We start from the raw sequence: 27,805 nt of genomic DNA, 5'->3' as shown, positions 1-27,805 counted from the left end.
TGATTCAAACTCAAGTTTTGAGCAGTGTAGTGTAGCGCTTGTTGTTTGTCGTTTCTCCGATCACAAATGCAGACATGGCTTTATGTTTACATGGTGCGATGCAATGCAACGCGTAAAAAGATAGCATAAGTCATTTTAATCAATTATGTCCCTAGTGAATGCTACAAAAGCCTCGTTTGTAATGAGATTTATTGGCTTTGTCTCATCGAGCCGGGACACAGCATGGCAAGGGGCGTAACATTTCCATCACACGCTTGAGGTATTCAGCCAATAACAACACACTGGATAGCTGGCCAATCAGAGCACACCTTGCTTTTCAGACTGATGAGCTTTGTAAAAATCGATGCATTACAGAAAGGTGGGGCATAGAGGAGAAACAATAATGTACAGTAGATCATACAAACCCTTTAATGAAAAGTCTTTAACATAAATATGACCCCTTCATAAGACTCCCATAAAAAAAGAACACTGGGTGGATTTTTATCATTGTGGGGTGGTTGTGTACACACACTGCCAAGACACATTTTAGTTCAAACAACATGTAAAAGCCTCAAGGTGGTTATGGATCAAAAGGGGAGAAGTATGGAGTAGCGCGCTGCTTGGACACAAACCAGGGCCTGATCAACCCCAGTTGGGTCGCCCAGGTGAGGGTGTCTGAAGATCAAAGACCCGAAACACCCTATGACCCTGGGTCCTTCACTGAAGATATGTCCAAGCTGCACCTTTAAGGTGTTTCAAAATCTAGTTCAAACAACATGTAAAAGTGAATTTTGCACCCGATGAACCCTTTGAAATGCAGCACCTACATGTAGCAATGTAGTAATCGGGCGTTGCACAAGATCCCGGACCCTATGCATAGGCAGTCCTGATGGGCCCCCATGCCCCCCCGCCATGAAAATATCCAGGTAAAATAAAATATATTCCAGACTTTTCAAGGGCCCTCTCTTCCTTTGCGCCCCTGGTAATCAGTACTGGTTTTACCCCCAGTCCGACGCCCATAATTATGACATTTTTAAGGATCAGAAATGTCTGTACGATTGACTACTGATGCAGTCTGTAAAGCCATGTGATTGTGTCACTCATAAAATTCACCACAGACATAAAACAATAGAATAGTCAAGTATCATTAGCAAATTTTGACATGGCTCAGCGATTTACTGCAGAGCAAATTCATAATTACATATTAGCATTATTTAATGGCAGATCTGATGATAAAGCTGTCAGTGAACAAAATACTTTTAATTTTACAAATACTATTTTGAAGACGATGAATACAAAAACATTTTGAGAATGCATCAGAAGGTTCAGATCTCCAATATGAGCCAGATGCTAAATGTATCTGGGTGTAAGTGATGATGGTGCTAAATGTGATAAAATAATTTGCAAGACATTCAATGGTTAAAAAAAAAAAATTCCTAAGGATGACTCTTAACCGTTTCAAAAAAAAAATTTAAAAAAAAAAAAATTCTGATATCTTTTTCGCCACAAATCTTATCTCTCTCCGACTTTTTGCTCTCTCTCTCATATGAACAGTGCCCTGTCCACCTGAGAAAGTGGAGTCGAATTTGCTCTGTTCTACAAACTCTGCCCATGTGCAATGGAATCTTGGGGCAGGGGCAGAATCATATGAGGTGCATGCCATTAGCACAGGCGGCCAGATGACAAGATGTGACAGCACAAATACTTCCTGTGTCATGCCTAACCTTGGATGCGGTTCTATTTACAACATCAGTGTGCTTGCCATTGGCCACCAGTGTAATGTGTCAAGGAGTGAGATCACAACACTGCATTCAGGTTGGTGACCCCGAATAAAACAAGATACAATGCAGTTGAACTTTATCCATATGACAGTAAGTGCTAGAATATCCAACCACAACTTTGGAATGAAGTATCAATTCCCATTTTTTTCCTCAGTGCCATGTGTTCCCAACCACATTCAGGCAAACCTGAGCTGTGGATCTGGTGTGGTTGATGTGTCCTGGCAGCCTAGCAAAGGAGCTCTCTCTTATACTGCTGTTGCCCAGGGCAGTGGGGGCTTCGCATCTTCATGCAACAGCAGTAGTACTACATGTGAGTTTAGTGATCTACTGTGTGGACTCACGTACAGCATCAGCGTGACTGCCTCCGACCGCGTGTGTACAAGCGCACCGAGTCATAGTGTACAGCTGGACACAGGTAGGATGACTACACACACATAATTTACAGATATTTACTTGAATACCCATTGAGACGAACTCAATTTTTCCTGTCCATTCCTTTTTCGTCCCAGTTCCGTGTGAGCCACATGGAATCGTTGCTCAAATGGAGTGTAGCAGCCACACAGGTGTAGTGTCCTGGGAACAAGGAGAGCGTGTTGCCTCCTACCTGGTCCAAGCATCCAGTCCAGATGGGCACCAAGTATATTGTAGCAGCCCCACCACCAGCTGCAGATTAGCCAGCTTGCACTGTGGCCAAGCTTACAACCTCACACTCACCGCCCAGGACAGCCACTGTAACAGTCAAAACGCCTTTTCTCAGTTACACTCAGGTAAGGAAGTTTTCCACATTACACCACTTCTTCAGCAACATGGAATGCAAAATATAGCAGTGTTTCTGGCACTGCTGTACAGCAACATCACTGTGTATAGACTGTAATTTTTCTGATGTAATCAGCTGATATCCGATATCTATCTTTGTTGACAAGTCCAAACAAACTTTGAATGATCTTCACTATGCCCATGGACATTAACTCCTCATATGCCACCACTTCCTCAGTTCCGTGTGCACCTACCAGCGTGCAGGCTTCTCTTGTTTGCCTGTCTAACTCTGCGGCTGTGACGTGGCAAAGTGCCAGTGGGGCGTTGTCCTACCAGGCTGAGGGTATCACTGTAGACGGCACCCATATGGTCTACTGCAATAGCAGTGTGCCACACTGTAACCTAGAGCATCTGCTCTGCGGGGAGACTTATAATGTGTCTGTGCTGTCTATGGACCACACATGCAGCAGCGAAGAAAGTTTGTTCACAAAAGTTCATACTGGTGAGTTGCACACTCAGACTTTTAAAATGTACATTTGAGTTTAAAGATATGTGATTTTTTTTTTTTTAAATGCTGAAATTATTTTGTGTACCCCACGCTTAGAGTTAGTTTGTCAGTAAGCCATTTGTAATTTAAATTTTTGAGGGTGTAAACCAGGGGTTTCCAAACTTGCTCCAGAAGGACCAGTATCATGCAAAGTTTAGCTACAACTAGCTCCAACACACTTGCCAGGAAGCTTCTAGTGATTCTGAAAACCATAGTTACTTTAATTCAATTTAATTAATTAATAATAAAAACAAAACATAAAATACACCCTCCATCAACAAACATTTACACACACGCATTTCATTTTCAAAGACACTTCAGAACACTTTAGCACCACATGACAATAACAACCAGTTAGTAACATATAGAAACACCTACCACCTACAGCTACCACCAAGAACATCCTAGCATTGCGGTGGCAGGTTTTGCATTAGCAAGAATTATTCTCATTTTCCTCAGTAAACATCTAGTTACTTTTGGCATAGAAATTACACTCTTGACCGCCAAGTCAGGATGAGGGTTTAAGTACATTCTAAACCTCATTAGAACAGATATATGAAAGGTGTTTTTCTTTTTTTAGCGCCCTGTCCTCCTCACACCGTTGATGTCGAGGTGAACTGCTCTGCTGGCTCCATGACTGTCACATGGCCAGCCAATCCAGATGCAGAATCTTTCCATGTGAGGGCAGAGACCAGTGGAGGAGCTTTCCTGTCATGTGATTCCACCAGCACCAGCTGTTCAATCAGTGGCTTGTCATGTGGACAGTCATATTCTGTCACTGTAACATCTGTCAGAGGAGGCTGTGAGAGCCGGCGCAGCACAGCTGTTAATGTCACCTCAGGTAATCTTCACAACAATGCACAGCAGTCTATCGATATGGGATGTAGATACATACCGAAAATAATTCAAGGACAGCTAATTAAAAATTGCTACAATTAAATTAACAAATTGATTTACACAATCTTCTCTGAAATCTAAAGTTGTTTACTACCCACTGAAAAGGTCGGGAGATTTTAAAACTGCAGTACCATCGTGTCTACAGTAATTGTTCTAATAATCGTTACATTATCAAAATAATACTTTGTTGCAGCCCTAGTGTTGAGAGCCTCAAAAAAAATGTTTTCAACTATTTTACAGATTATTCAGTAAGCTTTGATTAATCATTCAGCTTTGTTAATTAGTTAAATTATTGTTTCATTGATGTACTGTACATGTAGAGCTGCTTTACAGCAGAAAATTTAGTTGTAATTCTAACTGAAAGTAACACTGACACCGTTTTTTCCATGTTTAATATTCTGTAACTGCTTGCTCTAAAGCAATCTAATGGATGAAGCATTATATCCCTGTCCAGTCCTAGACCACACAAAGTGAAAGTTCAGTTCAGATTCCATTTGTACTGTATTGTTGTTGGAAGTAGCGCAGGCACATGGAGTATGTCAGAAATAGGGCTGGATATCGTTCAAACATTTAATATCAATACCGACACCTTGACTTCAGTACCGGTTCCTGAACAATACTTTTTTCGATACCAATTTTATGAAATCCATTTTACCAAGATTACATTGCACATTACTTGATAAGACTTACATTACACTTTTTTTTCCAGTTTGTTGAGGTTTTTACAGACTCAAAGGAACAAAATGTAAACAACACAATAAATCAGTCCAAATCATTTTAATAAATTTCAAATAGTTTTCAGTGCAAAATGCAACACATTCTGTCATTTACTGTGGCAGAAAAACTGAACAATACATTTGTTTTCTCCCACATTGATTACTGCAATGCATTGCTTGCAGGGGTTACAAAATCTACCCTAAATAATTTACAATATTTCCAAAAAGCTGTTAGAGTCCTGACAGGAACCAGACGTTTCATATAGACTACATATTATACCATTACGTATAAGGCCTTGCATATAGACTCATATAGACCATTACGTATATTATGGCTTGGAACCTCATTACGTTTTAACTCTAACTCTCCTAGGCCTTGCCTCTGATGGCTCTTTACTGTTTTCCTCATCGTCTTTTCAGACCAGGCTTTTTCTTCCCTTGCTCCAAAACTCTAAACTCTTACCCTTAGACAGCAAAATATCCTTTTTAGGTAGAGCGCTCTCAACTTTGATATTTAAAATGTTGCATTCACCAGAGCCAATCACTGATGTCCTGCATGTACAAGAGATTAACCCCTTAGGTACCGTACGACGAGACAGTCAAACTGACCAGCCCTAGTCAGAAATAGAGGAGACATTTCTCCTTGTAGCTTGCACATGTATTGTACCTTATGTGCTGTATTGGCACAGAAAATAATAAAAAACACTGTTTAATTTACACATGTATTGTACCTTATGTGCTGTATTGGCACAGAAAATAATAAAAAACACTGTTTAATTTATTGAATGTATTTGTGGAAATGCCTATTGATGCTAGCAAGCTAACAGACTGTTTTTGTGTATTTTTAGCTCCTTGTGTTCCTCAAGGAGAGACAGGAAACCTGGACTGTGTTACCAACTCAGCTTGGGTGAATTGGCTACAAGCAAAGGGGGCGGAGTCTTACACTGTACTGGCAGTGGAAAGGGGCGGAACCAACTCCAGCTGCTCGGCTACAGATCTGCACTGCAATGTTCCCGACCTGCTGTGTGGAGCCACGTACACCTTCCACGTTACTGCTGTGAACTCATTCTGCAGAAGCACACCCGGCAACGCCTTCCAGATTCAGACAGGTGCAAACACACTCAAACGTGCTTGTTTTCCATTTTGAAATGTGGACTAGCTAGATTTCTGTCGTTTCTGTGTGCAGCTCCATGTGCCCTCACCTCCATCACGGCACACACGGACTGTTACAGCAGCCATATCACGGTTAGCTGGCAGATGAATGAGGGAACTTCCTTCTATGTGGCCACAGCTGAAGGTCATGACCAAAGCATTTTGATGTGCAACAGCACTGGCACGTCCTGTGACCTCTCCAGAGCGAAGTGTGGAATGCAGTACACCATTATAATTTCTGCGTCCTCCGACAAATGCAGCAGCTTGCGGAGTCCCCCTCTTAAGATGCACACAGGTACACAACTACTCACTTATTACTCACTTACACAATACTAACTTGTTGTGTGTGTGAGATTCGAGAGCTATGTAAAGTCTGCATAATTCACACTCACCTACAGTATAACCTCTCTATTTAATTCTCTTACAGCACCTTGTGCTCCTCAGAATATAACAGTGAACCCAGTGTGTGACTCAAACGGCATGACGGCAGCATGGTCACCTTCTCTGGTTGCCGAGTCATACTCACTCACCGCCAGCAGTATAGATGGAGATGTCCGCACCTGCAGAAGCACCGCAAACAACTGCACCCTGCTTCACCTGCACTGCGGGCAGATTTATGATGTTAGCATAACCGCTTCAGCTGGAAACTGCACCAGCATGGCCAGTCAGCAGGTCACCTTCTATAGTGGTGAGACCACATGTTGGCTTGAAGACACATTGAAAAGCATTATTTTGGTGTGAAATTCATGCCATACTATTTCTTCTGCTCTACATAGTGCCCTGTGAGCCACAGAACATGACTGTGGAAGTGCAGTGTGACACCAGGACTGCCACACTCTCTTGGGTGGAGGGCCAAGGTTCGCTGCAGTACTTCACAATGGCTCAAACTATAGATGGGCACATGCTTCACTGCGACACCACGAGCACGTCCTGTAGCATTCACGGACTGACTTGTGGGATGCTGTACAATTTCAGTGCGCTGGCTTCGGATGGAACCTGCAACAGCTCCCTCACGGTGCCAATCCAGAGAGGAGCAGGTACAACCAGACATGTCTGAGAATGTTACGGGATCTGTTTATCTGAAGATTATAGTACTTAAATTTGAAAATCGGTGGATGAGTAAAGAGGTGGATAATATAAAAATAAACTATTTTGCTATTATGTTATATTAAGTTACTGTTTCTTGTAGCTTTAATTTTAATATTTTTTAATATTAATGAAAATGATTCTCAATAAATTGTACAACAATAACTCTATCACTATTTAACCCTCTGCTGATCTCTCCTGCAGTCCCATGTCCTCCTGCCACCGTGAGGGTGAGGACCCATCTGATGGCTGATGCCACTCTAATCAGGGTCTACTGGAATTTTGTGTACTGTCCTGACGTCACGTACCTGGTACGGGTGACCGGTGATATCCAGGACAACCCAGAGTCCCTTATGGAGGTGTCATCCTACTGGACAGACATCAGCTACTTTGAGTTTCCTGTTTCCTGTAGCTCCTCTTACAGTGTGACTGTGCTTGCACAAAACTCAGCTGGGATCAGCAGACCATCTCAGGCTGTTACTGGTGTCACAGGTATCAGATAACAATTAAAACTTTCAATGCTGGAAAAAAAACACCTAAATCTAAGGTTATATTAGGCAGAATGATCTCAGAAAAATAAGAAGTTTGTATAGAACATGCTAAAATATTCTCTGTCTTGATCTATTACTCTATACTCTCTTCAGTGCCCTGTCCACCGATGAATGTCACCTTCAGGGGGGACAGTTCCTCTGCCACAGTGGCCTGGAGGTCCTCAGCTCTTACCACAGGATACAGGGTTTACCAGCTGAGCTCTGACGGCAGGGTGCCTGTCTGTCTCACCTCAAACCTCAGCTGTGAGGTCTCTGGCCTGCAGGCCTCTAATGTTGCTGTGTCAGCCTGGAACACTGCAGGAGAGAGTCTTGCATCTAGAGTAGCTACTGGTAAGAAAAAATGGACCTGTGGGTTATAGCCCAGATGAAATTAGATTTTTCTTTTTTCTGCACTGATTTCAGATGAAAATGCAATTTGAACACAGATTATTTTTTTTTTTAAATGTTCTCACTCCATAAGTACATTTCTTGCAAGTAATACTTATCATAGTGTTGCATAAAGTAGCTTGAAGTTGTACTGAGGATTTATTTATTTTTAATTTTTTTAACGAACTGAGAGAAAATGTCTTGGAAATTGGGATTTTTTTTTCTTTTCTTGGAAATAGGAATCAGCTGTTATTTAAACCCTAAGTTACTATGTACATATCTGGCAGGTATGTCTGTGCAAAACAAAACATTTTAACGCATTGTTTTTACAGGTCAAACCTTAAACCGTCGGAAGAGAAATCTGGAATATGCAAGGATTTATGCATCACTGACCCCTGGTGAGATGAACTACAGACTCATTCACAGCTTACTTACACAACAATTAAGAGCATTTAAAGATATTTCATAAAGTTTAAATTCACAAATTCACATAACTGTAATGATTTGCACCCCTGAGGGGATTCGAGGCTTATCGTAAGCGGACATGTTTGATATTTATGACTCTTGATTGGGCTTCCTCTGACGTAATACTCTCTGATAGCCAAAGAGAGCGACACCCACCGGCTGTTGCGTGCTTCTATAGCTGAAACTTAGCAGCCACAAACATGCCACGAAAGCAGAGTACTGAGAAAGAACATCACCCATATGTGAAACAGAACGCACTCCAAGAGAGCCAGCTTGTTTTTCTGGTCTCCTGTAGTTTTAACATTGGTTAAGATTTGAAAATAGTCTAGTGTGTGGCCAGCCTAAGATAGACTGCAGATTGAAGTTGTTTTCAACTCTTTCCCCGCCAGCATTTTTTTTTAAGTTGCCAGCCACTGCCAGCGATTTTGATGATTTTCACTAAAATTTGATGGCCTCCAGTATATTTTGCTGTTTTAATATTTGAATATGAAATACACCAAAATAAAAATCAGAGCCTCTCCTTTTAAACAAAACAAATCTGTTTTATTCTAGCTTAAAGCATTCGTTTTCATCAACACTTGAATATAGGTAGGTTTCATATATATATATATATAGCAAAAAGGTGAGAATATATATATATATATATATATATATATATATATATATATATATATATATATATATCTGTAAATACACACATTTCAAAAAACTACATCTGGATAATATTCAGTATGATTATCAAAGCATAAATCCAGTAAATCACTTCGATCAACACCTCCAAAGCTTGCACAGATATATACCACTTCCTGGATCCTCATTTTACTCTGTAACATTATGCAGTTTTCATTTATATGCTGTCTATTTCTAATGCTATTGCATTATTTTTAATATGCATCTGTTTACATAAGAGATGGCTTGTTTCTCTGTCCTGTTCACGTGTGTTTGTTCGGGAGGTTTTGTACTCGTTCAGAAGATGAGTAATAGCGCCCCCAAGTGTATAACAGTGAAAACACGAAAAGCAGTAAAAACTCGTCTTTGGCTGGGAAGCGCCTTCTTCTAAAAGACAAGATAACCCGTCAATGGTGGGGAAAGAGTTAATCAAATTCTGTTGCCTCTGCAGAAGAGCTGGCCGTCCCTGAGGTGAAGGTTGCAGTGACAGGACAGTCACTACAGGTGGAGTGGTCTCGGGTGACGGGGGCGGAGTCCTACACTCTGATTGTATACGAGGACAGCGAAGAACAGCCGAAGGAGGTTGTGTCCGTGTACAGGACTGAGATTGCTACAGTTACTGAGCTAGAACCTGCAACACTTTACTGCATCATCGTGTCTGCCAAAAACACCAACATCCAGAGCGCTTATCCCCAGCCTGTGTGTGTCACTACTGATGCCTCCGAGTAAACGGCCTTCCTGCAGGGTGGACTGTACAGGACTGTAGATACAAAACGAACCAAAGTGGTGTTGAGTTCTCTGAACTAGCACCTTCTCTTTCTTATATTCCATGATTACTACTAAAAAGACAACAAAATCAGCCTATTTGTCATAGCAGAAAATCTAACTAATATAGTTAAGAATTCTTGACTGATTATGTCCCCTTAACTAATCCTTTTCCAATGAACCCAATCATAATAAAACAAAGTACTGAATTCCTATGATGTTATATTTAATATATAATCATTTCTGTTGATTGAAAAACATCGGCAAGTTCACTTAAAATGAAGAATAGATGTGTAGAGAATATAGATTGATTGACCATAGAAACATGTAATACTGTAACACGTAGTTTTTAAAGAAAGTTGTGTATGTATCTTAAAAAGTCATTTTCTGTAACCAGGTCATAAAATGATTTAATCAAGAATGTTTGTGTAGCTAGATCAAATAAATGGTTAATTTATCCAGCACTATTTTTAAACCATACATTGTATTTTCTGATGTATACGTGGCGCTGTTAACGAACTGAAATAGTACTTTTATCATAAAGCAATATGAAAGGTTTAAAGTCAGTGAATGAAAACTTCACATGCAATACTGGTACTAAGTACTAATAATTTGAATCTTCATCTTTTCTTATAAGCACCTAAGTATAATGCAACATGCTTTTCTTCTAAAAAATAATGTTGCATGATTTTTCCTCAACAATCTGAAATCAAGAATTTTCCCCCAGCCATAAAGCCCTAGAAGTGCATGAGATTGTGATACTATTGAAATTAAATGCATTTTTATTTAATGAATAATTTTAAGTTAGGATGATTGATGAAAAAAATATTAAATCACCGGTTTTAATTATCTGTAAAATAAAAATGTTGAAGATGTTAACATTACCTAACATTACTATCTCAGTGTCCATTTCAAGTAGATCATTTGAAGTGTAGAGTTTCTTAACTAGTTGGTCACAACCAATGTGTTGCAGCTTTTCTCCCGCAAAAATATCCAGACAACCAGAAGGACGACATAGTATTGCTACAACTAAACTGGGACGATTTTGACAGTCACAGTGTGGAGCAATGCTTTGCTAAAGGCTGAATTCAGGTAAAGTGAGCCACCTAATGTGTAACTGAGATACTTGAGGTATTTTTATTTTCTTTTTCATTCCCTTTTGTCGACTTTGGGACTTAGCTGTGATATATTTATTTAAACGTATGGTTATCTGTAAGCTATATACCAATAAATATTTTGAGGTCATGCACTCGTCGCAAATGGTCTTTACAGTGAGCATGGACCCTCACATAAAATATCATATACAATATAATCCTGCATCTTCATTAGAAATGAGAAAATCATCCTGTTTATTTATTTTGAATAAATATTTTGTTTAAATACATTTGCTGATAACTATGCTTCTGTACACAGATGATCCTAAAATACTTAAAATACATCTGCTATCTTAAAATAGTCAGTAGATAGATAGATTATCAACAGAATAATAACACATTATAATTGTTTAGATGTATGTAAGTAGATGCACTAGTCCGGGACCCACAGGTTTTGTCCTTTTAACCCCAAAAGTGTTTTCTGTGAGCAATCCACAATGTTAACAGCACAGGAAATCTAAAACTAAGATTGGATGCTAATAAATTATTATTAGTATTATTTTTTATGTTTTTTTTTTTAATCTACATGCAAATATTGCATTACAATTAGATTTCTGTTGCAAGGGCAGTACAATTTAAACAACAAATTGTCCATAACAAAAATGTAACATATTCAACATTCCATCAAATATTTAACTAAAATGGCACACGGTCAACAAGAAAACCTATTGGTTTGTAGCAGCTGTTTCCAGACAAATTGCGTATTGCCAGATAAAATGCATGTTTTACCTCATCAGAACATCCAATCAATCACAGATATACAGGACATCTGGACAATCGATTGTTCAGAGAAGAAAAGGTGAACGCTAGCATGAGTCCTGTGTTGTGTCAACAGTGAAGCATCCTGAGAACATCCATGTGTGGAGGTGCTTTTCAACCAAGAGAGTGGTTCTCTCATAATTCTGCCCCAAAACACTGACATGAATAAAGATCAAAACGTCCTGCAAGAGCGACTTCTTCCAACGATCCACAAGCAATCTGGTGATGATCTGTGGATTTTCCAGCACGATGGAGAACCATATCACGAAGCAAGAGTGATAAAGAAGTGGCTTTTCTTTTTTATACATCAAAACGTGCAGTGTTGGGCCACCAGGACCAGGGTTGAGAACCACTAGCTGGTTAATGACAAATGTTTCACATGCTGAGAAGAATGCTAACCTAACATATAATTATATAAACCATAAATGTTTAATAATCACTACCTCTGGGCGATTCATGATCAGGTAGATCTTAAACCACACACTCGGGCCAGAAAACTACTAATGGGCCAAAATGCTTCGTTTGACTTTTCGGAGATCATGTACTCTTCCCTGTGGATTACCTCTGACCTACTTTCTGTAAGATCTGAATATCTGCTGATTGAATTTTAGAATATTGAATTTGATGTTCTGAATTTCCTCTTCATCTTGAAAACTTGAAGCTGTTTTTAAAAAAAAAAAAAAAAAAAAAAAAACTGGATATTTGCAGTCGAAGATTTCAGAAAAAAAAAATGCTGTTTGAAAATACATGTCTATAAAACTCTGCCATAAAAATATTCAATTGTGTTAAATTGTGTAAAAAAAAAAAAAAAATCTAATTCAGAACTATGTTAAATGCCACATAATATCCAGTTTTGTTAAATGACACTTGTCAATAATTCAAATTTACACAGTACAAATTCAGTTAGTTTTGTCATATTACAAGCTCCATATATAGCCTAAGTAGCTGACGTTTTAATATTCCTAATATATTTATTAGTAGGCTACAACTATACTAATTAAAACCTAAAAACCTAAAAGCATGCTTTTTTAACATATATATTGCCTTAGAAGAATCACTCACACAGGATATTACAAAATGCATGACTTATTGAGGTATACAACAGAATACTCTTTTGGAGTCCTTTAAAAATAATACCCGGGAAAAAATAAACCCCAACGTCATGACGCTCGATTATGCGTGATGACGTCATCGGCGCGCGTCCCGGCCGGATAGCGCAGGAGCATTTTTGGACAGGACAAACGGTGATGATTGTTTACACACGGCAGTGTTTTAAAGTGCCCCTTTTCATCGTATAATCGGACAAGTGAAAGAAACAGGCGAGAGTCGTGAGTGAGTGGCGCGGGGAGTTAGTTGACTTAGCTTGTGGGTAAGTGAGTGGTTTGTTTATGTAGACTGAAGGCAGAAAGTTGAGCTAGCTAACAGGCTAACCTAAGCAGAAAATAATAAAGTAAACCAAAGTTAAACATCAACAAAATAACGATCTAAATATCACTACCATAATCCTGAGGACACTTCTTAACTTGATTCTGTACTATATTAAGTGTCATGAAGTTTTTGTGGCTCTTTAAGGTTTTCAGTTCTGTCAGATGTCTGTTTAGCAGCTTATTGTTTTGTAAACATTAAAACCAGTGTGTGTTGGGGGAACTTTAACAGTAAGTTTAATGAAATGCTAAATGTTATGGCTGTCTTCTTGGTTTATGGTTCAATGTGGTGTCATTGTACAAAGACCTGTAGGACAGCAGCAACGCATGAGTTAAGTGGGCCAGTTTTGTTTATGCTAACAAGGAAGGCTTTGTTGGATAAAATCAAGACCGCATTAAAGCTGGAGAAAGTCTGCCAGGAATTCAAGAAGGGCTTACACTATTAAATTAAAGCTTTTTCAATGTGTACTACGTGGTTAAGAAAAATCACTGAGAGAAATGACACCCCCTATGCATGTCCACCTTGTATTTAAAAATATTAAAATGTGTCCTTGTGCTGTCTTTGTGCCCGTTGATGTCTGTTGGTCATAACATTAATGACTAGTTTACCAGCTGTGCAAACAACCCACCTTCTAGTCAGTGTAGATAATATGTAGTTTTGCTAATCCAATGTAAAGTAATGTCTGTTTGCCGCATTCATTTTCATAATATTAGGGCTGTGCAAAAAATCGAATGTGATTTTCATGCACATCTCATCAGTAAAGACGCTCCTGTAATTAGTAGTATATCTCCAGCACGTGCGTTCAGATCAGGATTGCCAGGTTTTCAAAACAAAACCTGCCCAATTGCTTCTCAAAACTAGTCCTATCGCGTTTCGTTCCGGGCGATAAAAATACACACGTTTTTGGCAGGGTTGCCTTGGTAATATTCACATTTTCGGGGCTAAATATCACGTTATTGGTATTGGGGTCGCTTCAACCCGCGAACATGAAAAAACATCCACAGACTTGGCAACACTGGTTGGCATTTACTACACAGAGCCGTAATTCACTGACAATCTACACAAAATCGATTTTAATATCGCAGGCGATTCTTTGTCGATTTTGAAAGCGATTTTGTGTAGCTTGTCGGTGGACTACGGCTCTGTGTAATAAATACGGCTCCACCTGAACCAGTGTTGCCAAGTGAATTTTGATATTCACCAAGTGAACCCTGCCAGAAAACGTATATTTTAAACCCCGGGATGCAATTTTTATCGGGGAACCTCCTGGAAATGCGATTGGGCTAGTTTTAGACTAGTTTTGAGAAGCAACTGGGCAGGATTTGTTGAGAAAACCTGGCAACCCTGATCTTAACGCAAGTGCTGGAGATATACTACTAATTACAGGAGTGTCTTTACTGATGAGATGCGCATGAAAATCACATCCGATTTTTTGCACAGCCCTACATGACAATGACAATAAACTAGGGGTGCACGATAAATATCGGCCGATAATTAATGCGCATCTCGTCAGTAAAGCCGGTTCTCTAATCAGCGGTAAATTCCATCAGGTGCTGATTTCACACAGAGCAGCTGTTACTACACAGAGCCGTTGTTCACTGACAAGCTGCGCAAATCCACCTTCAATTTACTGCTGATTAGAGAACCGGCTTTACTGACGAGATGCGCATTAATTATCGGCCGATATTTATCGTGCACCCCTACAATAATCTGTTAAGATTTACAATATTACATTTACAAGTTGATGCCCCTACTTTTTTCTGTAAAAATCAACTTACACAGCCTGCATGTTGGAGAATCTTATCTCAGTTTTTCTTTCATTGTTTTGCAGTGGTTGAGACTCCTGCTCATCTTAAATAATGGAGGAGCCTCATGTTCACTGCATGTCCTGCATAAGCAGAAGATGCATGGTCAAGCCTGAACCCGGCACTTCCTGTGACCTCATCACCTGCCCTCTTATATGTGGTGCTATCTTCCACAGCTGTAAGGCTATTGAACACAATCTGCTGTGCCCGCTTGAAAGGGTGCCATGTCTTAACCAAAGCTTTGGATGCCCTTTTACACTGGCCCGTGGCCAGATGGCAGAGCACCTTGAGGTGTGTCCTGCAGGTGTGGTGTGCTGCTCTATGGAGTGGAATAGGTGGCCAGTAAACGACGAGGATTATCATTCTTATGAGAGACTGAGTCAAGAAGCAGATGAGGTGGAGCAGCTTGACATGGCGCTCGCCCTTCAGGACCAGCGCACCATGTTAGCATCACTCAAACTCGTCTCCCTGGCTCCCACTAGTGGCCGGGAGAAAAAGACTCAGGCAGCAGGACAAAACGAAAAGCCTGGCCTAGTCTCAGTTGCTCAGGCTCCATGTGTGCAGGTGGAGAGCGTTGAGATGGAGCCTACAGCTGGCTGCTCGAAAGACAAGATTTCCAATGGGATTAACGGTATAAAAGAAGAACATTACGGTGAGCTCTACCAAACCACAGTAGAGACAACCAAAAGCCTGTCTGCAGCTCTCAATGTCCTGATCCACCTTAATTCTTCAGAAACAGACCGTACAACCACTAATGCATCAGCTGGACTTACAGATAGGGAACTGCATGAAAAGGTGAGGATGAGAGATGATGCCGGGTTCAGCTGTGATAAAATATCTAGCGAAGTCAATGGCCTAAAGGAGGAGCTACAGCCTCAACAGCACCAGAAACTCATGGAACTTGGCAGGAGCTTGGCCTCTGCTCTCGGTGCATTAGGAGATTCTGTCAAAGGCACTGAGCCAATTAATGGTTCGATAGTAAATGACAATGGCAGGCTCAGTCAGTCAGAATCTTTGGAGTCTGCAGATGTTGATATGATGGATGTTACATTGGCGGTTCATGGTGATACTGGGGCTGTTGGGGGAATTAATGCTGCAGAAACCGCTTTAGATGTTCTTGCTCATGAGGCAACAGGTGAGTATCGACCAGTCATGTTGGAAGACATAGATAGACAAGGTTTCTGTAATGGCTCTCATAGTATTGTAGATGACTTAATGGAATCAACTACTGAACACCATCAAAACCAAGAGTCTCGAGGTTCTTGGGAGTTTGTTGGTCCTTTAATTCCCCATAGGCCAGAGATCAGACATGACCAACATGCTTTCTTGATCCAGGAGGCCTCTGGATCACAAGCCCCATTGCTGCAGCAACCTATACATGCTCAGACTCTGACCGTCCAGAGAGACAATGCACTACCTATGATGGCATTAGACTTTGAAGACAGGGCTTTTGAGAGGAAACTCCAAAACCTTCAGTTTCTGCGCAACTTTATGCCACTCGCACTTAATGGACGGAAGGGGTCATTTACAGAAGTCTTTCCTCATAGAAATCCACGTTGCAAAATGGAGGACAAAGCTGTGGACACATCAGATTTAGATCAGGAACCAGTGGACGACCCCATGGGACTTGGCGAAATTGACTTTACGGCAGCTGCTCTTCTGTTCTGCCTGGAGGAGTCGCCACGAGCTCGGAGGATATCCGACACAGTCTATGCGTTTGGGGGCACACGTGTTGACTTCGGTACCCAGACGTTTAGTTTTCCCGCTGCCATCTTGGCAACAAGTACGATGGTCGGCGAGGTCGCATCGGCTTCCGCTTGCGATCGAGCCGCACCACGCCTTTCACAACCAAGTCCGTTTTGCACTCTACGGCTTGATCTGACTCTGGAGCAGCTAGTTCCTCGCCCAAGCTGGGCTCCACGCGAGGGCTCCATGTTTACCTTTGAGTGCGGCCAGCTCTTCCGTCGAGAAGAGTTCCTCTCGCATGTTCGCAATGTTCATGGAGATATCCACTCTGGACTCAATAGCTGGATGGAGCACCGCTGTCCTTTAGCGTATTATGGCTGCACATATTCCCAACGCAGATTCTGCCCATCCACTCAGGGCTCGAAGGTTGTTCACGACCGCCACCTCAGGTCCTTCGGTGTGCAACACATCTCGGAACCTGTGACTCAACCCAAGTGTGATCACCTTAGTGGATTGCCATTTGAAGTACTTCAACATGTAGCCCGATTTTTGGATGGGTTTAGCCTATGTCAGCTGTCAATGGTGTCCCGTACGATGAGGGATGTTTGCTCCAGTCTGCTGCAGACTCGTGGCATGGTGGTGGTACAATGGGAAAAGAAGCAATATTTGGATGGAAGACGAACCTGGCAGATAAAAGACAAGGTACAGTATGTCTAAAGGGTAGCAGCATGCTAATGTTAAACAAGGGTGCATCTCAATCAGCTCCCAAGCTCATGAATCAGTATATGAAGAGTTTGGTTCCAAAACGCTATAAATCCATTTTGATTAATTAGAGTAAAAATGTGTTTTCTTTACCAAGAAAGTGGCAAGATGAAAACCACTACTCTCTGTTTCAAACATTCAAACATTCTGTTTCAAACACATGGCATCTTTAGGTTATAATAACATTAAAAATTCAAATCCAGATTTTGATTTTCAAAGATTTATTATAAAATTGTATTCTTTTTTTCCCAAAATGCAATAAATCCATGATACGTTTTTTTTTTTTTTTTTTTTTTAAATGCAATAAAGCCATTGAATCAATATGAAAGTTATTTTTCATATTGAAACTGATGAAAATACACAAGCTACGCAATATCACGTTCATAATCGAATATATATATATATAATATCAACGCGATATAGTGTAGCTTGTCAGTGATCTATGGTTCTGTGTATTAAATGCATCTGAATAATTTCCATCTGAAAGCATGTGATTGAGATTTACTTGTACTATTTATTACAGAACCGGCTTTACTGATGAGATGCACATGACAATCACATGTGATTTATCGTGCAGCCCTTGTTTGTTGATCACAAAGTACAAAGTAGATGAGGAAAACTAGGATGCCGGTGTATTCAGAGCGCCGCCATTACTGTCTAGAGTGTGTGGTGTGTAGTGGTGCGCTGTGATTGTTTGTTGCTGTTTACAGTGCGTGGAATCGCCCCTAGTGGCTGGCTGCAGTATAGGTTATAAACCCTGGCCTTCATGTACACTAATTGGACATTACCAAAAAATTTATAAATAAATAAAATAAAAACATAAAATCTAATTACACTTCAAACTAATTATTTCCCAAAGGTGGTGTCTGTCATTTTAGGCAGTTCTTATTACATTGGTGTAAGTTCAAGTGTTTGTTTTTCTAATAAGTTTGGGATATTTCGGCTTCAATTTCTACAGTGGAAGGAAATAGAGATGCGTAGTCCATATTTAATTATTTAACGTGTTAAACAGTTTGTTTATTTCTTACTGACTGCACTCTTTTTCCAAACTCAGTAGACGAAACCATCCAAACGGATAACACGTTATACAGTAAAATTATTGTTAAGCTGTTAAAGTAACTGTTTTGTTTTCCTGCAGGTTTGGCGTTTCAGCACAGCCTTTAGCCCGGTTAACCGCTGGGAGTTTGCGGACATCTCTAGCATGGCAGACCATCTGAAACATTGCCCATACAATGAAGTCCTCCGACAAGTGGAGGCGGTTCCGCTGCCCTGCATGTGCACGACCAGAGAGCTAACGCGAGACGGCAGATCGCTCCGATCTGTTCTCAAACCAGTATCATAACATTATGGAAACTTAGTTTGCGAAACGTAACTAAAACACTACAATATCTAACCTATTTGATCTACAATATAATATCACTGTGTAAATAAAAGGAAACTAAATATTTTTTTTTTTTGTTGTTTTGATGCTAAGATTATTTTTTTAATAATATATCAAAGATTAATTTGGGATGAAGGTGTGTGATGCTAATGGTTCATCTAAGAAAAAAGGATTTGGCTTCCTCTGACACGGACCCATGCTTTCTTTATCAAGACAAAGGACTGGTTTAAAGGAGATTAAACAAGGCTTAATTCAGTGGGATTATATGATCCTCAACCTGTCAAATAGCACTTGATTTATTTGTTTTAACACAGCAAGATAATCTCTGTAAAGATTATCAGATAATGACTTCTGGTTCCTGTCAGTACATATCCACACTATAGTATATTTGCATGGTTTGGTTTAGATACTTTTTGAAAAAGGACACCTTCTATGATTATTTTTGGATGATTCAGTCTTGCTCCATTTTTATGGTGACAATGCAGACAGGTGCACTTCTCCCTGACCCGGGAACAGCTGTCAGGCTTAAGAATTCAAGGGCTTGGATTTATATTGGGTTTCAGAGTAAGAGAGCTGTTCTTCCTATCACATTATCATTGAAAAGGAGGTTTCCATTTACAGCAGTTTTACAATTGCCACACTCTTAAAGACTTAATCCAGAAATGGCACCAATGGACTTTAGTCAAATGTATTTGTTTGGACGCTTTCTTTGTACTGAAGCATACGCATTAAAACACCTTGAACTATTTGAATTCATTATCTCCAGTACTATATCATTCAATATCAGCATGCTAACCATATATCAGCATTTAGAGTCAATATTTGCACTTTACTGAATTTTGTGGCTGTCTGCACTCTGATCCGCGCTATCGTCACTAACCTGGAGTTAACAGATGCTGTGCTATTGTGTTTCCTATTGAGTGAGCAGGGAAAGTTTAGGTAACAATATATTTGAGTACAAAGAAAAGCTCTATAACTTATGATATATGTGATGTGTGACATATCTTTACCTGTCTGCATTTAAATGTGTGCTGTGAGAGTTTGTGAAGGCTAATATTTGAAGGTGTGATCTGCAGCTAATGAAACACCACAGACGTGTTTCTTTTAACCTTTATGGTTTATGGAAAGCTATGCAGCAGTTACATGTAAGGAGCTGTTTTAGGCTTCTCAAATTGTGTCACCCAAGGTTGTGTGTTCATTTCCATGTAATCAGAATGAAGTGTTTTTTTTTTTTGTTTTTGTTTTTTTTGTTTTTGTTTTTTTTTGTTTAAATGCAGTCCATATATTGTATTACTCAAGCCATGTTATAATAAGTCTGATTTCTGGTTATTAGGTTGTTTGTTTATGATCCAAGCAGGTGAATTGCCAGTACAGCGGATGATTGGAGTTGCATGTGGTTTTTGACTTAAATGAATTAAAAATATCTATATATTTTATTATCTTTATTTTGGCTCACTGTTCTTTTATTTATTTTTTTTTAAATTTTTTAAATGTATGCTTATTCACTACATCCATACTTTAAACAGGTTTATACTACGGGAAATTGTGAGCTGCTTTCTCTGAGAATGTGTTTGGTCTCTATGGTTATAATATATCTTTATAAGACCTACTCAGAAGACCCTGGTATTTCCTGTGTAACAGTTCCCTGTTACTTATGTACCAGAAATCCTCTTAGAGCAACATTGTCACTACTTACTCACTACTTAAGTAATGCATGAATTCGCCTATTTAAGGTAACAAAGAAGTATTAATGGCAGGAAATTGAGAAAGGAATAGGAGGAATGCACTGTTTTCCAGGGGTTTCAGAACAGCGTAATCAAAACTGCATTTCCAGGCAGGCATGGCCTATTTGTATATCTGCATGAATCTGCATAGATCACCGATCACGCACAGTTGGGGAAAAGCCATTGAGATACCTGTCCTGATCACAGGGGTTTCATGTCAAATACCTTTTATTTTATATACAGTAACTTCACATACCTGTCCTGATCACAGGTGTTTCGTGTCTGATTACTTTCATACTTTTATAACTTGAAACACCTGCGATCAGGACAGGTATCTGATGTCAGACTACATTCATACTGTTATAACTTTAGATCCTTATCTCAGGTGTTTTGTGTCAAATACCCTTCACATACTGACATCCATACTGCTATAACTTCAGATACCTCTTCTGATCATTCCATGTTCACAATGTACTACTGAGCTATGAAATACCTATTTCTCTTTAATAAGCTTACTGACTTCACATCAATTCTATCATGTGTCCTATCACAGAAGTCAAATCTGCAGTTAGACCTAAGTTTTTTATTAATCTCAGTATATTTTCCACAGCTCTTTCCTGTAAAAAAAGGAAAAATCCTTATAATTATCCATAATTCCATACTCAATTTAATTTACACAGGAAGAACATGACATTAAGATGTCTGAAGAACAGGTTGATTGAAGGCTTACAGGATCTTCTCATGTATAGTCTTCCCAAACCATCACTTTCCTGAACAGTGGCATGTCAACTACAGAGAATCAGAGATGAATCAAGAGCATAATAAAATGTTTGAGAATTAATGATGTTAACATAAATACTGTTGCTTGATCATAGACATTATAAATTATCTGTTTCTCAATGTTAATTGATTTCTCATTATTATAAACTGATATTGATTCCAAGAATCGATCTTTTAGTCTATCCTGTCTCCAGCTGAAGAATGAACAAAACACTGCACTGTAGCACGCCTCCCATTCAATAAATTGCAAAAAGCTTCTATAGAATATATATATTCTATAGAAGACAAGGTGTCAGATTTACAATTTTTCCAATTTATTACCAAATTCAAACAATATGGTGCTCTGTAATGTAGCGTGACAGATTGTGTTGGTGCCTCAGTTGAAGTGAAGTGGCAGCACTAAGCACATGAATGAATGAACATGAATGAATGTCAGAAGGAATTTTGAAAGATAAGTAAATTTTACTGAAATGAATCCTGACTCATGTAATCGCTCAGCGTTTCAGCCGTGGAAAGACATCAATAAAACACATTAATCTCATGCTTGAATCGAAATCAGATGGTATAGTTACATTTGTGTAAATACACAGCCCTAGTGTGCAGTGCAGATTCATTAATTTATCCAAAAAGGAAAGCCATTTCAGAGGATAACCAAGATTTGATATTTGATTTGATAAAAGATTGAGGACAAACCTTATTTTTCATTTTTCTTTATAAAAATGTACAGTGATGCATTTTTCCCCAATAAGCTAAGGCATTTGACATTTAAATACATAGTCAATTTATTTTTCTAACTCTCACCTTGTCATTAAGCCAGCAACCCTCCTTCAGTGTGGCCAAGTCACTCTGTGTAATACACAGTTTGAAGGCTGTGCTGATCACCAGGTTTGGGTTTTGTGGTACCAGAATATCCTTCACCTTAGATGCCATGTCCTACACATGAATGAAAAAAAAAAAAAATATATATATATATATATATATATATATTATATATATATATATATATATATAATAATATATATATAATGAATGAATCATATATATAATCGAGCTAAAATAATCTTGATCTGTGGACAGACTTTTTTTGCAAAATACATATTGTCAACATTTCACAGTCACATATCAATTTGCCTCTGTTAGCCTGGGTAAGTGCTCACTGTGGTACACAAGTACATCTGTAACTGTGTCATTGTTGTTGCTTTTGTCATTTCTTCTCTGGAGAGATGAACAAAACAACTTGATACATTTCAAGCGAGATTTTCAGTAAGAACAGCACAGAAGGATAAAGTAGTGTATATTACCTAAAGTAGTGTATATTACCTGAAAATGAGATTTTATGGAGATTTGCATCCTCTGACAATGAAATTAATTAAATTAAAACATCACATTTACATGAGGAAATAACACACAAAGGTATTTTAAACAATGAATCATAAGTGGATGTTGACGCCAGGTACTTTATGAGAGAAGCTGAACTGCTCACAACATTTTAAACAGGAAAATAAATTTAGTACATTAATTTTCCCCAAACATGAAAGTTCTGTCATCCTTTACCCACCCTCATGGTAACCTTTGGAATGCAAATTAAGATTTTAACTTTAATATTTTCTCATCATTTTTGTCCATCTATTGAAAGTCTAGTACATAAAAACATCCAAGTTATCTGAAGAGACACAAACTTAATATGATAAACTAATTTCATTTAGATTTTTATTCTAATAAACACTGATCAACACACACACACACACACACACACACACACACACACACACACACACACACACACACACACACACACACAAACAGAGTGCATCAAATATGATATATGAACCTCACTGATTTATCATCAACCATATACAGTACTGTACTATATCTGGGTTTGGAACAACATGAGGATGAAAGTAAAGGATGACAAGATTAATTTTTAGTTTCATACTGTATTCCTTTAAAATAATAACACTTTAACGAACATTGTATATTATTAAAAAAGTCAAACACACGTTCATTTGCATCTATTGGCACTATTTTCCATTTCCTGGGTGTTTTTGCTTTGACTTTCTTCAAGCAACTTTTCTTGACAGATTCCTGCTGCTGGAGAACCAGGCCATCTTCCTTGGGAAAACTGGATTTCAGGGTCTCACAAAGACCATTAACGACTTTGGAAACTCTTAATAGCTTCTTTATCAATGCAAATATATGATATGTCATGCAAAGTCTTAAGCTGTTCACGTAGATGCCGCTGATCGACTGCTACTCGTGAGGACTGTGACTCACTACTGTATGTCTGCTTCCACGTGCATGGTACAGGACAGAGGAGAGGTCTTCTTGCGTGCTGATTTCATTGCTCTGGGAATCTTGTGTTAAAGTGACTTTGAAATCCAGAGTTATATATGGGCTTTGACGGTACTCTGGGCTAAGGTCAACCCACGTGTGCTTAAAAATGGCAAAGAAATGCTTGCATGGTAAGAACGTTGTTTTGAAGAGGACACATTCACATGATGGGTATCTTTCAGAGTCACCAAGTTCTACCTTGTACCATTGCAGAAGTTTCGCTCTTGACCTTAAAAGATTCCTTTCCAAGCACCTCTATGTGCTCTTTGGAATAGCTGGAAGCTGCCTTGATACTGTTCAAGCAATGCTTGACAAAACTTCTGGGTCTGTCTTTCAGGAATACTGGAACAGCTGGATTGTAAGTCTTGCATTCACTACTGTAGATGAAGTTGAGTCTACTCTATGACAGCAACTGCTCTGGGACAAACTCACACACTAGAGTTTCAAGCAGAGATGAAAGTCTTCCTGTGCCAGAAAATTTGAGGTGGAAGGTCTTCAATGATTTATTTAGTGCCTCAACTCCATTGTTGGTGGTGACAGCCACAGAGAATCCATGCGGTGCATAGGCCCTACACCACCTCTTGAAAACAACAACATAAACATTACCTTAATACAAGCAGGGGCCTGTTTCATAAAACAAGTTCACCAAATAAGCCAGGTTTATTTCACTTAGTCTGACTTATTGTCAGTTGATTTGGCTTGAAATAAATCAGAGTAACTGAAATAAGCCTGGCCTGTTTGGTAAACTTGTTTTATGAAACAGCCCCCAGGTTCTGCAGAAAGAATGAAGCACAAGTAAATAACAAGCACAAAGAGAGTGGAAGTGCTCTAAATCCCAGCCTGTCCTTTTACTTTCTACCTGTCTAAATGTACAACAACTGAACATGAAATGTTGAAAACAGAACATGTCCAGTGCAGTACCTCACCTCCCGAACACATACCCACCTTCTATCTACATCATTTCTGACATAATTTATGTCCTCCTTCAGTCTTACAACCTCCCTATCACAAGATGAGTCACTTGGGGTGCTAGTTATGTCACGAAGGTGGTCAAGTAGTTCTTTTTGCTTGATCTTGGCTGTCAGGGAGAGTATAGGGGAGATTAAAAGTCATTGGAAAAGTGGCACAACTTAGTTGTATTTTCTAATTTACTTTACACCTAAAAAAAACATTAATAAAATAATGCAAATGTACTTGGACACTTCCTATTCTATTCCAACAAAGCCTGATTAGTGCAAAATGAAGATTTGTCCACACAGAAATTACTGAAAGTACTTAAGTCTGAACTGGTGTACTGCTAATCACGAGTAAAAAATAGCAACCAATGTAAAAATGTACATTTTATTGTTATCATGAATCAAGTCTTTGGTCTATACTGTATATTCAGAGGAGTATATTTTAAATGCAGTGCAATATTTTATATATTATAAATGCATGTTTACTTCATCCATACCTTGCCTTGTCCATCACATCCAAGCTTGCTCACGATGGAATGAGCATGGATACTTCTGAGAATTTGGAAATACATGTTCCAAAGCTTGGTATTCTTGCTTTGAGTAATCAAGCATATAGTATTTTGGTTCCCAACACTGATTCCACTGTATCAAGATGTTAAGGGCTTTGGCTATTGGACCAGTTGTCTCATTTTCACAGATAAGCTCAGCGATGGGTTTGTATCCAACATTTGTCCGAAAGACAAGAAGAAACAAGGGCAATGCACATTTGGTTGTTCTGTAGCATCAAGAAGGACCATATCTCCATAACTCCTGTTGTGCATTCTGATGAATAAACAAGAAAGTTTCTTGTGAAGTTGTTATCTCCTGTGTGTCGTTGCACTCCAAATCTGAGTTTTCTGAGTCTGGAAATCATTGTTCTTCTGCTTTCACTTCAAACTTCACAAATGTCTGCTCGATGTTGTTCTCTGTACATTTCCAAAAGAAAAACTTGGCACTTGGATCTGTTAATTTCCATTCATAATTTTTTTCTACCTGCAGTTGATCAAAGCCAGAATATTTTCCTGCACATGGTTTTGGATAACATGGCTTGAAGGGTAGTACGATGGGTCTTGTGGATGTGGTACAACTCTTCCCATCTCTGAAATCTCTTTCTGGACAAAGGTTTTCAGAACCTTCTTCAGGAAAGGGAGTGAGCTTATTCCTAAAACATATTCCTGTATTTTTTCACGCACCATGTAATAGATGTTATTTGAGAAATGACAGTTTTGTGAAGTGTTGTGGTTTTTGTGTGCTTCTGCCAAAGGTTTTTTTGACATGGATAATTTCTAAAGTGATGGTGGCTTTTCTTTTTAATGACTCCAGAACACCTTTAATTGCCGCTTGGTTTTTGGTTCTTAGTGAGGCACTAAGCAAAAACAGTTGAGAACCACTGGGTCTCATTCAGTAAGCTTGTGCATGGAATCTGTGTAGGAAGATTTTCACAAATAAATCATGATTCATTAATAACTTTCAATCTTTAATGTATTCTAAATTTACAGAAAAATGTAGGAACAAATACAAATCAATAATCAAATACACTTGTTGGCCTTATAAACCTGTTAAGATGAAATTTTAAAAGTATATGAAAAGGTACGTTATAGCTCCAGTGTGAGGCAACTCTGCAAAAAGACTTGTTTTTAGTGAGTGTCATGTTTGCTGAGAGCTAGAAAGAAAAAGTGTGCTGAATGCCCATATATGGACATGGTTTTGGTGTGTTTTATATAAATTACATACAGTACCTCAGACACAGTTGCTTATTCAGAATACTCAGAATTCATCAACATTAGAACAAGGTTAAGAAAAAAGTCATGTACATAAGCACATGTTGTGAATTAGACAGACAGTTTTTGTGAGAAATTCAAATGTGCAAATAAATATGAATATTTACACAATTATTAGTGAATGAGACCCACTATTCCCCCTGTTTTAAAGCTATTTGTATTCAAAAGATTAATACATATTGAGTTTTGTTTTTAAAGAAGAAAAACTGCATTGTATAACATTTTTGCATATCTAAATTCCTTTTAAAGATCCTCCTATCTACATATTATGTATACTGTATATAAAGCCATGCTAATGAAATGCTTACCTTACTACATATTGGATGTAAAATTTTACTGGGCAATCCACTTTCTTGCTGTTTTGATTATGGAATACTTTTCTTCTTGTGTATTCATGTTCAGTATGTGCAGAACGAAAGAAAATAAAGCTTTAATTACATATTTTTAGGGCCAGGAACTAGCATTTATTTGTGAGTGAACGAACAGTTTTCATATGACATATGTCAGTTTGTAATGTGGACATGCTTCTCCTTCTCATTCTGCAGAATGACTGCAGAAACCCTGTCTCCCTGCATTAAGAAAATAAATAAATAAATAAATAAATTGATTGATTGAATGTTTTATGCTCAAATGGTACAGAATAGTTATGTAGACAGTGCATTTGTGTGGATTTCTTAAATTTTATACTATTTATATACTGGGTGAGTACACCATGAATACATCTTCCAGACCATGTTTTATCTTAAATCACTACAGTACACCTGTAATAAGTTTTTATATATTCAAGCTATTTTAGACCAGCAGGACACCAACTGCTGTGGAATAGCTCAGGCTACAATGTTCTTCCACAAGACGCACACAGTTTATTAACCACTAGAGCGGCAAGAATTACATAGTGTACCTTTAAATGAAAATTCTATATTTACAGACTATCCATCTCGAGTTCACGAGTTCAATGATGCATGGATGTTGTTGATGCGAGAGAAGACACTGTTTTGTAAACGTGTTATAGATTAATATTTTGTATTTTTGCCATTTTTTTTCTGCAAACAGCCAAAAAATACAATTACAGCCAAGGTTAAACCATTGGAGTCACATGGATTACTCTAGTGATGTCACACACACACACATACATACATATTAGTGCTGGGCAACGATTAAAATTTTAATCACGATTAATCGCATGATTTATCAAAATGTTATGTACAAAATTCAGTAATGAATTCAAAACTGATGAAGCGAGATGTGCGAGTACAGGTGTGTGCAGGTAGACACTCATGTGTGTGCGTGCAGGATTCGGGAGAATAAAATGATTCAGGAATGCAATGGCCAATCAAAGGTGTTTAAGTTAGAATCCACTCACCGCTCCAAAGGTCTTGCACAGTGCTGAAAATTTGCACTACCTACTGTTTTAATGGGAGGAACCAAACTCGGGCTAATGCAACAGGTGCATTTAAACTCTGTGCCTTGATAAAGCTGTTCTAATAGAGGG

The 27,805-nt window shown here is 38.7% G+C and overlaps 2 protein-coding genes across 3 annotated transcripts in view; both read left to right on the top strand.

Annotated features, from left to right (window-relative positions):
- LOC109064319 (serine-rich adhesin for platelets) overlaps nt 1–10,806 on the top strand; it is a 49,769-nt gene extending 38,963 nt beyond the window's left edge. Inside the window, exons 46-58 of the mRNA XM_042751351.1 lie at nt 1,534–1,794; nt 1,915–2,175; nt 2,270–2,527; nt 2,755–3,018; nt 3,644–3,904; nt 5,525–5,785; nt 5,863–6,123; nt 6,256–6,516; nt 6,605–6,865; nt 7,119–7,406; nt 7,559–7,795; nt 8,164–8,229; nt 9,417–10,806. Coding sequence (XP_042607285.1) covers nt 1,534–1,794; nt 1,915–2,175; nt 2,270–2,527; nt 2,755–3,018; nt 3,644–3,904; nt 5,525–5,785; nt 5,863–6,123; nt 6,256–6,516; nt 6,605–6,865; nt 7,119–7,406; nt 7,559–7,795; nt 8,164–8,229; nt 9,417–9,694 — 3,218 coding nt within the window. The 3' untranslated portion in view covers nt 9,695–10,806. The remainder of the gene's footprint in view (nt 1–1,533; nt 1,795–1,914; nt 2,176–2,269; nt 2,528–2,754; nt 3,019–3,643; nt 3,905–5,524; nt 5,786–5,862; nt 6,124–6,255; nt 6,517–6,604; nt 6,866–7,118; nt 7,407–7,558; nt 7,796–8,163; nt 8,230–9,416) is intronic.
- A 1,947-nt stretch (nt 10,807–12,753) lies between these two features.
- On the top strand, nt 12,754–20,138 carry LOC109064324 (F-box only protein 30-like). Of its 2 annotated transcripts, none has more exons than XM_042750608.1 (3): nt 12,754–12,887; nt 14,900–17,261; nt 18,460–20,138. In XM_042750608.1, exons 2-3 carry the CDS (start codon nt 14,928–14,930, stop codon nt 18,661–18,663), a joined length of 2,538 nt encoding a protein of 845 aa, XP_042606542.1. In that variant the 5' UTR covers nt 12,754–12,887; nt 14,900–14,927; the 3' UTR covers nt 18,664–20,138. The 2 variants fall into 2 exon arrangements, with proteins under 2 accessions (XP_042606542.1, XP_042606541.1); XM_042750607.1 differs by having other exon boundaries at nt 12,811–13,012.
- The last annotated feature ends 7,667 nt before the right edge of the window (nt 20,139–27,805 follow it).

The sequence above is a fragment of the Cyprinus carpio genome, chromosome B23, assembly GCF_018340385.1.
Source record: "Cyprinus carpio isolate SPL01 chromosome B23, ASM1834038v1, whole genome shotgun sequence".
Lineage (NCBI taxonomy): Eukaryota > Metazoa > Chordata > Actinopteri > Cypriniformes > Cyprinidae > Cyprinus > Cyprinus carpio.
The sequence above is the reverse complement of the archived record's forward strand: the minus strand, read 5'-3'. Positions and strand labels throughout refer to the sequence as shown.